The sequence below is a fragment of the Nestor notabilis genome, unplaced genomic scaffold, assembly GCF_000696875.1.
Source record: "Nestor notabilis isolate BGI_N333 unplaced genomic scaffold, ASM69687v1 scaffold28951, whole genome shotgun sequence".
In the NCBI taxonomy this organism is placed as follows: domain Eukaryota; kingdom Metazoa; phylum Chordata; class Aves; order Psittaciformes; family Psittacidae; genus Nestor; species Nestor notabilis.
This window is the reverse complement of record NW_009914702.1, coordinates 9465-23534: the sequence shown is the minus strand read 5'-3', so window position 1 is coordinate 23534 and position 14070 is coordinate 9465. Positions and strand designations below refer to the sequence as shown.

At 34.9% G+C, this 14070-nt stretch overlaps 1 protein-coding gene across 1 annotated transcript; it reads right to left on the bottom strand.

Annotated features, from left to right (window-relative positions):
* Nucleotides 1-1610: 1610 nt before the first annotated feature.
* On the bottom strand, nt 1611-7845 carry LOC104412936 (UHRF1-binding protein 1-like; the record flags this gene model as incomplete). The annotated part of the gene is made up of 4 exons (XM_010023782.1): nt 1611-1800; nt 3337-3428; nt 6590-6628; nt 7683-7845. Coding segments are annotated over 4 exons (484 nt in total), but the record flags the coding sequence as incomplete, so codon positions are not given.
* Between the last annotated feature and the right edge of the window lie 6225 nt (nt 7846-14070).

The following is a 14070-nucleotide window of genomic DNA, read 5'->3' as shown; positions in this document are numbered from 1 at the left end:
GGGAGGAGGGGAACCCAATGTTATTTCTAGTTGCCCTATAACTCCTTTCTTCTTTACTCTCTGAAGAAAAAAGTTCAGCCGTGTGGAAAGTGGAACAGGGAAGAGTTTGTTTGGTATGTGTCTTATTTTTCAACTGCAATTCTCTTGTCAATTTGAAAACTGTACAACCTATGTCCTGCAAATATAAGCAGAAACTTAAGTAAAACTCCCTCAATGTCTTTGTGAAGGAGGCACACACAAAGTAAGCAAGATGGAAAGGCATAGTGCAAAGTAGCCTGAAAAACACTATTTGCAGAAAAGCGGAGTACCTACCCTTCTCATCCAGGAGATACAGCACGAATGGAAGCTTCAGAAAACTTCTGAGGAGATTCCTTATTACATTAAGAGTTTAACTACACTGCAAAGCTAAAAGCTTACTCCCTAAAAATGTAGTTTTGCACAAGTTACAGTACACCATCAGTTTTATTTTTCACCCTTTCATGCAATATACTAACAAATTGTTCACTACACTTTCCAGAAAATTGTGTTTCCAGAATTCATTGTGCTAAAATAAAGTACTCCCCAGGGAAAGGTCTGTTGTGTATGGAGCAACTGTTCAGCATTAAACTCTTCCTAAGAAGCACAACAAAAAACACGGCAACACAAAATTCCATTTAGTCAAACTTTTAACTTTTCCTCTTTAGACTTCATTAATGCATGAGCATTAGAATACAGATAAGCTGCAGGAAAGATAACCTGTTAGAAAAACAGTTTTTGACTTATTCTTTTTGTGGTATTTTTAACTCTTGGGGTTTCTTTTCCTACATGAAAAGCAACTACCAGACTCCTTGAGTGAACACTAATCTGGAATAATCACCTTGAAATGGGCAAACACAGGCAAAATTTGAAAAACCTACTTATCCCAGGCCAGATGGATGCTAAAGTAAGTCTTTCTCAATACAACATAACACTATTTAGAGGCAACCTTGCACTCTATACATTTGACTCTGGTTACATGGGAAAAAGCAAACAAATGGTGTATGATAATGTAGGACTTCCATGTTAAGTTCTCCCACACAGCAGAAAAGTATGCACTTGACTGCTATTACTTTTTTGTATACATATGCTTCAGTTAGTCTAAGAAAATAGTTAATTCTTGCCTAGGAACTTTATTAACATTCAGTTAAAACTGCTTAAAGAAAAAAAAAAATCCTTAGGCAACCCCGGCAAGCAAAAAAAATAACCAGTTGAAGCATTAAAAATAAGAAAAACAGCACAACACCTTATCTTTCCACATTTAATATACCATTCTCTTCTGTTCCAGTACACTTCAAGTCTCGTCTAGTTTGCATTTTAAAATGGCCACAAGCTTGGAGAAAGTACATATGCTTGCCCTGGTCTTTGCTCTTCCCTAAGCATTCACTTTGGACACTACTTTGAGACATAACATTTGATCTGACTCACATCCCCCATTTTTATATCATTGTGTTCCTAGATTAAATTACTGAGCACAGAATGTCTCCATTCCCAGTAACAGTATCTTTCCTAGACTGTATGAAGTTGCAATTCAATTTCCTTCTCCTTTACCCCAAAAAACAAGTAAAATAAGACTACCAAAAGATAGTATTTACCTCTCCACGTTGAGCTTCTTGTATTCTAGTAAATCTGAGGTCAGCATGTTCCCAGTTTGCATTTACACTATATATTCTCAGCTGGGAAAGTTCAAATGAAGCGTTAAATGCTTTTGCACCAATCCTTATTACAATGGAGTTCACAGAAACTGAAATGCCTTCTACCACTTTTTCAGCAAAGCCGTATTCACTAAAAAGTGAAATGCCAACATATTAGACACACACCTAATGAAAGGACATAAGGTTAAACTTATTGAACAGCTGAAATGCAACACAGAATCATCTAGTTTCAACCCTCCTGCCATGGGCAGGGACATCAACATGACACAACCACAAAATAAGTTCCTAATGTATTCCCCAGTTATGAATTTTTGTAAATATACTGGATCTAGTTTACAGTAATTTTACACCCTATGATCCTAATCCCAAAATAGTTATTAAAGAACATATTTTGGACTAAGATCAATATCCATGAAGTATAACAATAAATGCAATTTTCCATGCTTAATATTTCATACATATATATAAATGTATAAATTAACAGTACAGCATTACATAGAAATCTTACTCTTCTTTATGTATATATACGGAGTAATTCATATCAAATTAATTATTTGACAACTCCAATCTGGTTAGCATTTATCTCTATAAACTAAGTTATTCCATCCATTTAAACTAGTGTCTTTCATACATGCAAAACAGTATTAAGTATTTGTTTTGTTTCATTCTAGAAAAGAAATGCATCCTAAATGGCAATTACATTTCTACACCAAATCAACATGCATTCCAGTATTAAAAAATAAAACCAGCTGCAACTAATTTTAATAAAAATCTTATGTGTTCAGAATGTTTTTAATTAGTGAATGGAAAATCGTATTTTAAACATTCTTTTAACATCCACATTTTTTTTTCACTTTGGTTTTTTTTTCCTGATTTTTTAAAAAATACAGTTTATGTGGTTTGTCATTCCTTTTCCCTTTTATAACTTTCATCCTACACAGAATCTCTATGGCAATGATTCTCAAGCTGTACCCTAGGAGACATAAAGGCCCATGGACACATTCTACATATAATGCAGAAGTTAAAACAAGGAAAGTAATTGTATCATCAATTTCGTTTGTCTATATACGGGTCCCTATGCCCACTGAAAAATGTTTTGGGTCTGTAAAAAGGAAATGCTTAGTGTGGTTGTGACTGTGGAAATCCCTGATGTAATGCTATATTGTCCGATCAAATTACTTGAGTTTTGGGCTATAAAGTATACATGAACTCCTTCAGTAAGATTTGGCTGATAAAATTTAAGAAATGGAACTTTAAAACATCACACGAATAAATAGCTCTTAATACTGGTTTTTAGACCAAACCAAAAAACTTTAAAAACCAACCCAGCATTCTATGTATTTTTCAGTAAGAATGAAGGCAAAATATGTTTAATTTTCAAAAACCTTAACACCAATTAAACTTGATGTTTGAGGTAGTAGTTGCACCCATATGAAACTTTCCTAGGAAGTTCCATACTTAATTCAGACATTCTTTCCAGGCTCACGTCTGGATAGTTCCATTTGCACTATACATGTTACTCCACCCACAAGTAATAAAGTAAAATTTTGGAGACATGGAAATGGCAAGCTGCTACCCTATATACTTCTGGAAATTTGGAGTGGATCTAACGTTTTTAGTTATTTAAACTTTTCAGGATCAATTACATGTAAATATCATCACTGACCTCTGTCCAGATGCAGTTGCTATAGGAGAGGGTCCATTAGGGGCACGTGGCTCTTCACATGTGCTCATTTCCATTACAACTTTATCCAAGGACTTGAAAAACAAAACAAAACAAAGAATTGGAGACCTAAGAGGTAACAAATAGATGACATATGAAGAACAAAAAAACAACCAATCAAAAATAAAATTATTTTGAGAACTTCCTCTGAAATATACATAGAACATTTCTCACCATGTCTATTTTCCCCTAAACTTTTATAATGTATCAGAATTATTTTTTTTAATTTGTTCTTATTAATTTTTTAAACATTACGAATTATAACAGATCTTCCCAGTCAAATACTGTATTACAGAATTCTTGATCCCCAAGTATTATTATCATACCCATTTTCAAAAATTGCATTTCAAAGGGGGCATGACTTAATGCGTACACATATGTGTCTTCTTCCTGCATGGTTGCTTTGTCAGTGAAATATTTAACACCTATGGCGTTTTCTAAATGGTTCAGTAAGGTCAGAAAATTTTAATGAAAAATATTGGAAACTAGTCCACTAAAACTTGTGATAATAGATGCAAGATTTGTGCTGCATCTTTAAAACAAAATCTGAATATATATAATATATATATACACATAGTATGTATATACTCGTGTGTGTATATGAATCTTCAGAAGATTTAGTAAAACAAGTAGTTTTCTTAAAAGATATATTCTAGTATAATTTGCAACATGTTAAATTATAGTAGAATCATATGCTATTATTGTATTTTTTGTATTTGCGGTGGGACCCTTACAAACAATGCTGGGAATTAAGGGAATGGGACACCTAAATCCTATTTTAACTGAAGGCCATATTTAAACAGCTGAACTATAACACAAATCATAAATAATGCATACTAACAGAGGGACAAACATAATGGGAACAAGCCAAATGCAAAATCTTATTCCCAACTACCAGATAAAGCCAAGATTCTCCTAACTTGTATTACAATGGTTGTGACTTATATTTATCACACAACCTGGGAAGGCTTTTCATTTAAGGCTTATAGTTCTGAAATCTTGTCCTACAGGAAGCTCATTCAAAACACAACACCTACTTCCTATCCGACTTCGTACCATCCCTTCTGAATTCCTTCGTTTACCCTCTCTTAGGTCAGACAAAGCACACTAAATGCTTTGTCCTCGATTTTTAGATTTTTCATGATTCAGTGGGCCCTACCTACTGGACTTTATTATCATATTATGTTAATTGTGGCTGTCTTCATAATCCACTTGCTCCACAAACATTTTTCTATGCTACTCTTATCCACGAAATGCCCTGACTACCATCTAGAAGTTCATAAACTCTCTACTCTGGATTTATTTATACTTTACTGTATTTTGATGCTTAGCTGTCTCAATGAATAACTCACACTGCAAAACAACAATAGAAGAAAACAAGAAAAAACCCCCAATAGACTAGTTCAAAGATGGTGGGGGGAAGCCAAGATTTCTCCTGGTTATCCTAACTTTTTTTGATGTTTGACCACTCTTCTAAGGTTTCTTAAATTGAGACCTTTGGAACAATTTCCTTCACTACATGACTAGGTGAAAGAAGGTGAAAGAACAGTAGGGCAGTGATTTAAGGAGTTTGCATAATATAAACAGGAGTTAACAAAGAACACCTGGATGTAGATATCTATCTTTTCTTTTCTCATTGACAAATACTGTATTTTGATAGAGGAAAAACTGCTGCATAGCACCGCTGGGTCCCCAAAACACTCCTATAAACTATACTATATAAATATATAATGTAAATATCTAATATAAAATCTAAAATTACACTCTATCATATAGAAACAGAAATTCATTATTAGCAAAGATAACTTACTACTTGCCACTATGTTAACAGACAGATTTTCACAAAGCGCAACTCAGGTCAATGAAAGAACCCTTGGCTAGACAAGTGAGTTCTAGTTACCTCCTGAGCTATGTAAAGAGGATGCTATTCCAATTTCATGAAACTCTCAGTAGGAAAAAATACTCTCCAAAATAGTGGAAGTTCAGTGATGTAATAAGGGGCTGAAGCTGGGACAGTTAGGCCATTGAATTCCCCTCCTTTAGAAGTCAAAAAGCCTGTTGTACAGTCTACCATTGAAGAGTGAACTTTTGTTATGAATTTAATGTACTGTTCAAGGAAAGCCTTATGTAAAAAAGGTGACCTTGAAAGTTATCTTATCCTCTAAGATCACTAACGTAAGTTCAACAGGAGTAAAGCAAACAATCAGGTCTTGCTACCCTAAGTCGAAGTATGTAATCATTAAGAAAATAGCACACCCTAAACTGACCTTCCCAATTTGGCAGTTGCATCTTACAGTCTAGAGGTAGAATCATCTCAACTCAGCATTACCACACTTTAAGGTCTGTGTGTCAAGGAAGAGGCAGTACAGACATTAGTACACTACAACTAGGTCACTAGTAAATCCATCAAGTATTTAAAACAACATGTCTTTCCCAAGTCTGATTCAGAACTAAGGAATTACAAACACATTCAGGAATTCATGGCAAGACTTGGAAGCATGACAGTTAAAGGACTTCATTCCCTAACTAAACACAATTAAGAAAGTTTAGCTATCATCAAGCAAATCACTTCTGGTGCTACCGCATTTCTTAGTATACTTAGAAATAGAGAACAAAATTAAACAAATGCAAGAATTAGCATTACTTCTAATTGTTACTGAGTCCTATTTACACTTTTTATATCCTGTTTATGTATATACACTTTATATCCTGTTTATATATATACACTTTTTATATCCAGGCTGAATCCAAGGCTGTTACAGAAACCCTGTAAATGTTATGTGTATCAGACCTGCAGTAACTGAGATCATTGCAGTGAGTACTGATATAGAATAAAAAAAGTCCTTAAAAAAAAGATAGCTCTAAAAGACAGGCAGAAATTTGTATAAGGGTTAGATTGACTATTAACTACCCTTCAGGTGAACCCAAATTAAGATGTCATGACTGAAGAACTTGACAGAAATTAGCTAACAGTCAAACATTATAGTGATGACACCCAAAGCCACAGATGAAGAAAACAAACCTACCAAAAAAAACATTAAGGCATTTTGTCTCCATCTGCCAGTACCCAGAAGATGATTTGTAATGGCCTGTTAATGGTTCAGTTATTTCTAGAGTCAAGTCAAAAGAACTATATAAACATTTGAGACAAATTCTGCTACACAGAGTATATTTAGGAGTTGATCTAAGAACTTACCAAAGAGATAGGATGTGTTTTCAATTTTGTCCATGGTATCTGCAAGGCAAAACATTATTCTAAAGCAAACTAAATATTAAAAATACAGTAAAATAAATATTTTCTTTAGCATGTGGTTTGTGTATACAAATTACATTTGCAACTGCTGAACTCAGTTATATTACTTTCAAAATATCACATTTATCTAAAAATACTGTAAATTTATGCACACACATAAATTTATTTTAGGTGTTAAAAACAGAACTTCAAAATTTATTTATCACTGAGCAGAAAATAGAGGAATAAAATAGAATCTGTGTCTTTAATACCAAGTTGTCAAGCATGAGTGAAAGCAACACCGTCCTTCACATTCTTTCCTTTAAAAGGAAAGAAAATCCACATTTGCACTGTTGGCCTACAATTGGATGCCTGCAACAAAGAATCAAGTTCACTGCAATTAGGGAGGGAAACAAAACAAACAAACAAACAAAACCAAAAGACTAAAGAGACGCCAAGGTTTGACCAGATCATAACTGCTGTCAAAAAGAAGTCATAGCTTCATTTCTTATTCTTGTATTAGTATAATCTAGGAGAGATGATATACATTGCTTCAATTCCTCCCAGCCACTAGGACCAAAAAGCAACCTCTACTAAATTTAGAGAGTTTCCACATTTCCCAGAGGACCAGAATCCTTTAGAAAGATATTTTTGGAAATATGAAAGGAACAAGAGAGAAAGCAATAGAAGAAGAGCGGCAAAGAGAAGAATATATATATATATGATAATAAAAAATAATAGACTCACTACCACGGGCAAATACATGCTTTTGTCTCTACCCCTATTTTAGAATATGCAGGAATAAATTCTACTGAGAAAATAAATAAATAAAATTATCATTCCTTATCTTCATTGCTTCCATTCATATTTCAAGCCATCACGAGATACAAAAACTAGCAAAAATTATTGCTGGTAACATCTTTGTTTTTCTCAAAAATTTTATCAAGCACTCATCACAATTTTTCTCAAATACAAAGTTGCTTGAAATTGTACAGAGACAGAAGGGAAAAAAAGAAATATCTGGTTAATTACCATTCTGGCACAATAAAATACTCACCCTAATAGATGCTTTATTGCAAAAGACCTTGTTTATAGCAAGCCATGTTGGAAGATCCAGCATGTTCTGAAGTACCTCTTGATCCAGCTCTAAATTGGTCAGCTGACCTTCCCCCTTCAATGTGCTCAGGTTGATCTTGTCAGGTGACAGATTTTTGGTGAATCTAAAAACAAACATGCACCTTAAATAAATGCAGATAAAGCAATTAGAACTGTCCCACACAGAGCTGACAATTTAACTTAAAGCAATGGTCAGGAGTTAAGGAAATCCTCTTAGGTGCAATTTCACCCTGAAAAGAAATGGTACCATTGAATTGCTTTGCCCCTCTAAAGTTTTGCATCTCATTAACTCCATTCACAAATACATAAACAAAATTAAATATATTATGACTTATCTTCTAATTTTTCCATCACCTGGAATAACAAATCCTTGATTCAAAGTTTTTAACTATTTAAATTCTATAAGCTAGAGGTGAATCTATTTCACTGTTCTTTAGTTTTTCAAAAGTAGAAAAATAAAATTAAATCCAAAACCTCTACAACTTATATTGTCATTCTTAGAACAAGCAGAAGTAGCTAGAATTCACTCAGAAGGAGTAACAAAAAGCTACTCCTTATAAACAGTATATTTTTATATATGTATATTTACAGTATTCATTAGATTTAACCACAGAATTTAGTAAGATGTTAGAAAAACACACACATATATTTACATACACATAGCAGCATGGTGTATATAAAATACTGGTTGAAAACTTGAAGGTCAATCTGATACACAAGGGCTAAAAAATGTAACCATTTAAGAGTACATACACAATAAATTTCATTATACTTCAAAGGCATTCTGATTGGCTTCTTGTTGTGATCGACTTGTGATCTATGTGACTCTGTCAAATGATTCACAATCTTGTGAGATAGATAGCATGGCAAAAATCATGGGTAACTCAGCTGTAGCACTACATCTACCACAAGCTGAAGAAAAGGTTATACTTCAGGTTATACTTAACCACACTTGCATTCTGCCATAGAAAACGGTTTCTGCTCATTAATTTGGCCTAATTTTACAACAATGGAGACAGCAAAGCCAATCTTGAGATAGTTCCAACATCCTTAAAACAGACAAAATAAGAGCCATTCCCTCCCAACACAGAGCAGAAGTTCAGGGAAAGCAATCCCAATAAGGAGCTTAACTTCCCCTCCTCCCTCTACACACTTCTAGTAATTCTTCTGAGAGCATTGCTTTGAATTTGTTACCTTTCCTGCAGTCAATGAAAGGAAAAATGGTCTGGGTGCTGCCTCATTCGGCACAGACCAACATAAGAGGATCTCCACCTGTAAGACTACACCCCTTGTTTCAAAAGTCACAGAAAGAAACTTTTTACAGGTGAGTTGTGAGAAGGTATTGCAGGTGTAGGTACCTCTAACAGCAGCAGATCTCTTCCTTCCACTTCCACAACTGGAATGTGACTGACAAGCGGATGCTGAAAAGACTGTGGTGTTTCCCCAAGACCCATAGCAACTTCATAACATACAAACACCACAACTGCTTTGTCCATCTGCTTTGTCCAGAGCCAGCTTTCCACTGAAGATGACAAAACTTTACATTTCTGTTCCAGTTTCCTGTTCCTTCTAAACTCAGTTGTTCCATAGGATACACTTTTGTTCATCTGTTGGATATTTCCAGCACTTTAGAACTATTTCGTACTATTTAATATAACAGGATAACCTTTAATTTTATACAGCAGCCTGTAACTTAAGAAATAAAAGATTAGAAGTTGGCCTATTTGGGCAGCTAGCCCTACAAAACACAATGTGATCATACCCACTATTTAGAATTTACAAGAATTCAGATCTTTATGCATAAAATTAAAAGAAGAGCCAAATGACAAAAAGGACAGCATTCTGAATGTCAAATAAATAAACAAATGAATGGAAAGTCTTAGGACAACCACAACTCTCCAGACGGTATTGTTCTAGGATCCCATGGTACCTCAAATGACGACATGCCTCACTGGGCCAAAGTACTTTGACTTTTCTTTCTGGTGTGTTTCACAGTCAGTCAGAGACGCAGGCAAAAGATGTGCAACAGACACACTCATGGTGGTATAATCATCACTGATAAAACTGTTGCCCAGATAAAATCCATAATTTAATATTTCAGTATTCTTAACTTTTAACTTTATTATTAAATGTTAATATTATTCTAAATATTATGGCGGTGGAGATGTTTTCTGATATTTATTGCCAGACAATATCTGAGGAGTCAGCATGGATTTGGAGTTTGGCAAACTATCTCTGTATGTAAAGAACCACTCTACCTCTTGGCCAGTACTGTAACCTAGAATGCTTAATTGCTTGAACTATGACAACTATGATATTCATGATACAGTTTTAGGTAAAGCAGAAAAGTACTTCCCATAAAGTTAGGGTAGATTCATATAATTCTGAATATGTAGTAATTAGAAATATTTGATTTTATCATGATGCTTCATGATTAGAAACTCTTGATTGGGGAAAACCATTTTAAAATTCTGTATGAGCTTTTCATATAACTAACTACTCAGAACTAACTGTCACCAACTTCATGACATGCACAACTCCTTCTCTCTGACTTGGCATGTGCAAACAGCTCCCCCCCAGCTTGCCAACTTATTTTCACCCTGGTGTTCACTCCTTAGAGCGAGTTAATTACTCCTGAAAAAATGGGTCAACCTGGGAGCAGAGGCCTCAACATCCCATGAAATCCTGACTGATGTTTCTTTCCTGGGGAACAGACCAAATATTAATACCCACTACTTGGTACATGCAGTAAATAAAGCAGTACAGAGAAAAATGAAATGGAAGGACAAGAGGAACAGAAATAAAGGACATGGTCGAGTTCACCAAAGCTTTCTGTTTCACTGTTTTGCTCTTCCAGTAAGACATCACTGTTTTTGAGGCAATACATACTCAGTTTGCTAATACCACAACATATTCTTAACAAAACTGTTTTCATCGATTTAGTTTCAATTTCACAAGCTACCCTTCCTTTCTCAAAACATATGATTTGAGGTTTGAGTTACTATATTCAATAGCATGAATTTCAATTCAGTTTTAATATTCAGTTTCATAAGGTAGATTAATGCTCTAAAATATTTTACAATTTAAATGCCAGAAACCAGAAACGAAGTTGTGAATATCATAAGCAGCCTGACATATACACACACACATATAAAACCACATTCACTAAATATTACTATGCAGTTAAATTGATGGTTCAAATTTAATTTACAGAGCACAGACTAAGAGTTCAGTGAAAAGCATAAAACACTGCACAATAACAACACAGTAGTAAGAATCATATGTACAGTCATAAATTAAAATAATCGTATTTTGTCAGGATCACAACAGTTCTCTTAGTACCTTCAGTTCTTTTCCCTCTAAAACAACCAAAACACCTACACAGAAGATGCTTTTTTTTTTTCCTTGCCCAGTTTTGTTTGTGACAACACAGGCTTGGAGCTCTGAACAGAGCACTCCACCATGCTTGCAGAGAAGATGGCCAAGAAGTAAAACTAGAAATAAAAAAACAGTAGAGAAGAGGGGAGAAACATTTCCGTGAAAGCACAAGCTTATGGTTTGTCTAATTAAGGCCAAAGACCACATGAAGCTTGGAGCAGCATACCACAAAGGTCTGGAGAGAATACCAGATGCCTTGTCAAGTTCATCAACAAGAACTCCAACCTCTGGATTTAACAGAGAAATTACTAAAGTCTGGATCCCATTTGAACATGGGATTCTCAGCTGTTTTGCACATCTAATAAACATACGATCTCTTCCACCACGCTCTACCGTCTGCCTCCCCTGCTTTTTAAATAAAATTCCTGCAGGGACTTGATCCTACATGCATGCTCTAATCATGACAGACTATTAAATCAGAATATGTGCCACATGTTTTGCTTATCATCTTGTTATGAACTAGAACTCCTTAAAAAGATCTACAGTTCAAAACAACCAGCTTTGAAAAAGGGAAGTGTGGCATACGGAGGACTAGCAACTATATCAATAATAAAACAGCAGAAATGGAACAGAAAGATAACTGGGGTTTTTTTCCTGTTTCACCTGGATGAACCATGTTTGCAGATTACTAAGGAACTCTATGAGGCTTCTGAAGCAAGAAAAAGTCTTTTTTCAACTGAGTTTCCAGGGAAGATATTGGCTTCCCATGACTACGTAACAGACAGAAGGAAGTCTATATAGTTATAGAACTACAGTTCTGCTCAAGGTATCACTTCAAATTTTAAGACTTCTTGTTTAAATAGAAGAGGAACAGAACTAACTGTCAAATATGCCACAGAAACAAAGCATTGGGATCACCGGTGTATATACTGTTGTGGATGATTTCCTTTCATCCCGTGTAACATCACAAATCAAAGCTGATTTTCAGTAAATGGCCTGAACTTAAAAACAAACAAACAAACAAACAAATTAAATCCCTCCCACCTTTAAATAAGGAAGGAAAAAAAAAAGTCACAGCAAAAAGCATGCTGTAGGCAACATACCGATTTGCTCTCTCGTATTTTCTTTCCTGTCGCTAGAAGAAATATCAGTGTCTCAGAAACAAAACATCACCTGCACTTACTGAGTTCAGGAGCATTGCTATATTTTCCCCATGGCAGCACATCACAAGCCCAAAATACCAAGATGCTCTGATCTACTTAGATGGCTGCAAGTCCTAGATGAGAAAAAGACAAACTCCCTAGAGTAAGAAACTACTCTAAGCACAACGACAATCAGAGGAATTCTTACTAGCATTCTTTTCTTGATCTGGGTATGACGAAAAAGAAAACAGAAGGTGAGACAGGCTACAGTCATACAGGATTAAAGATTCAGCTGCCACTAAGTGAACGGTAGACAGATGAAAGACAAGACTTCATAGATGCAATAAGTAATTGACCTGTATTGAAACAGTAAGGCACTAATGAAAATTCTGCATGAATGTGATAGACCAGGTGGGGAGGAGGGGGGAAATAAAAACCCCAAACTTCTGTAAAATATGTCTACCTATGAAACAAGATTAGAATCAAGCAACTCATATCTTCTTTTAGTAATTTAAAAGCTTCAACCAAAAAGCATCATAAAACCTGCTACAAGAAAGTAACTATACAGTAAAGGCTTAAGGTTAGTAGAAATTGGTTAGAAGACTGCAAGAGCAACAATATGTAGTATGTCCAAAGGCACTGAATATATTCACTAATGCCCTACAAAAAAAGTTGAAATAACAGAAACCTGTGAGTGGATCCTGGCTGTCCTAGGGATATTCTAATTTTAATACAGTGCATAAAAGTAGTATTTCACCCAGCAAGAAACCATTAACTATGGTTTATGTAAGACTTGGAGTAAGTGACTTTTAGTTCCACAGGCTGAGTTAAATGTGTAGAAGTTGACAGGTAAGATTAAAGCCACGTTCATCTAGTGCACAGAAAACTGACCTTCTGAGGAACCCAAGCCATCACCAAATGGCTCTGCAGCAACAGCTGACTCATTGATGATGAAAGATACTGAACATCTGAAGATATAATTCATGGAAGCTACTGGGTTCTAAGTGAAATATACATTTTTAAGACATAAAGCTGGAAGATAAGAGACAAATGATGAAAAATTGCCCGGGATACATTTTTATGCACAGAAGTACTTGTGTGCATAAAAAATGAATGGTAAGTAGTACTAAATATTACCACAAAATATGATGGCATGCCCTCATCTTGGACATTATATCCATTTCTGAAAATTTTAAAGCTAATTTAAAAACAGAGGATAACCAAAAACATTAATGACAAAGTAATGAACACTGCACAAAAAGCTAACTGGATGCTTATTTATCTTAACATAAGAACAAAAACACACTCTAAAAAAGAACACATTTAAAGCCAGTAAAAGGAAACACTCACTGCAGAACATTTTAATGCCCATGAAAACATCAGGATAGAAGGCAGTACCAAAATCAAAAGCTTAAAAGAATTAACAATAAATAAATAAATAAATAAATGAGGAAAAAATAAATAAGGCACTTGTGGTAGGGCTTGGAAAAGTAATACCTTCATGCCTACAACATAGTAGGATTAACCAGACACACTCTAATACATAAATGTGTAAGTTCTTTACTTAAGAATAGCACATTACATTAAAAATAAACAATTATGAGAATAAATTTAAATACTTCTTGTCAAAAATACTCCCACAAACAATGGCACTCCTACAGCCTTCACCAGGAAGAGAGCATCGGCGTAGCACTGTCAAATCTCATCACCACCATTAGCAGCCAGTGGGTAACCAGTATGCAAGTCTATAGAGGACATAACTTTGGTGGTCTGAGAGGCTATTCTCCAGCCTTTATCCAAAATCGTCAA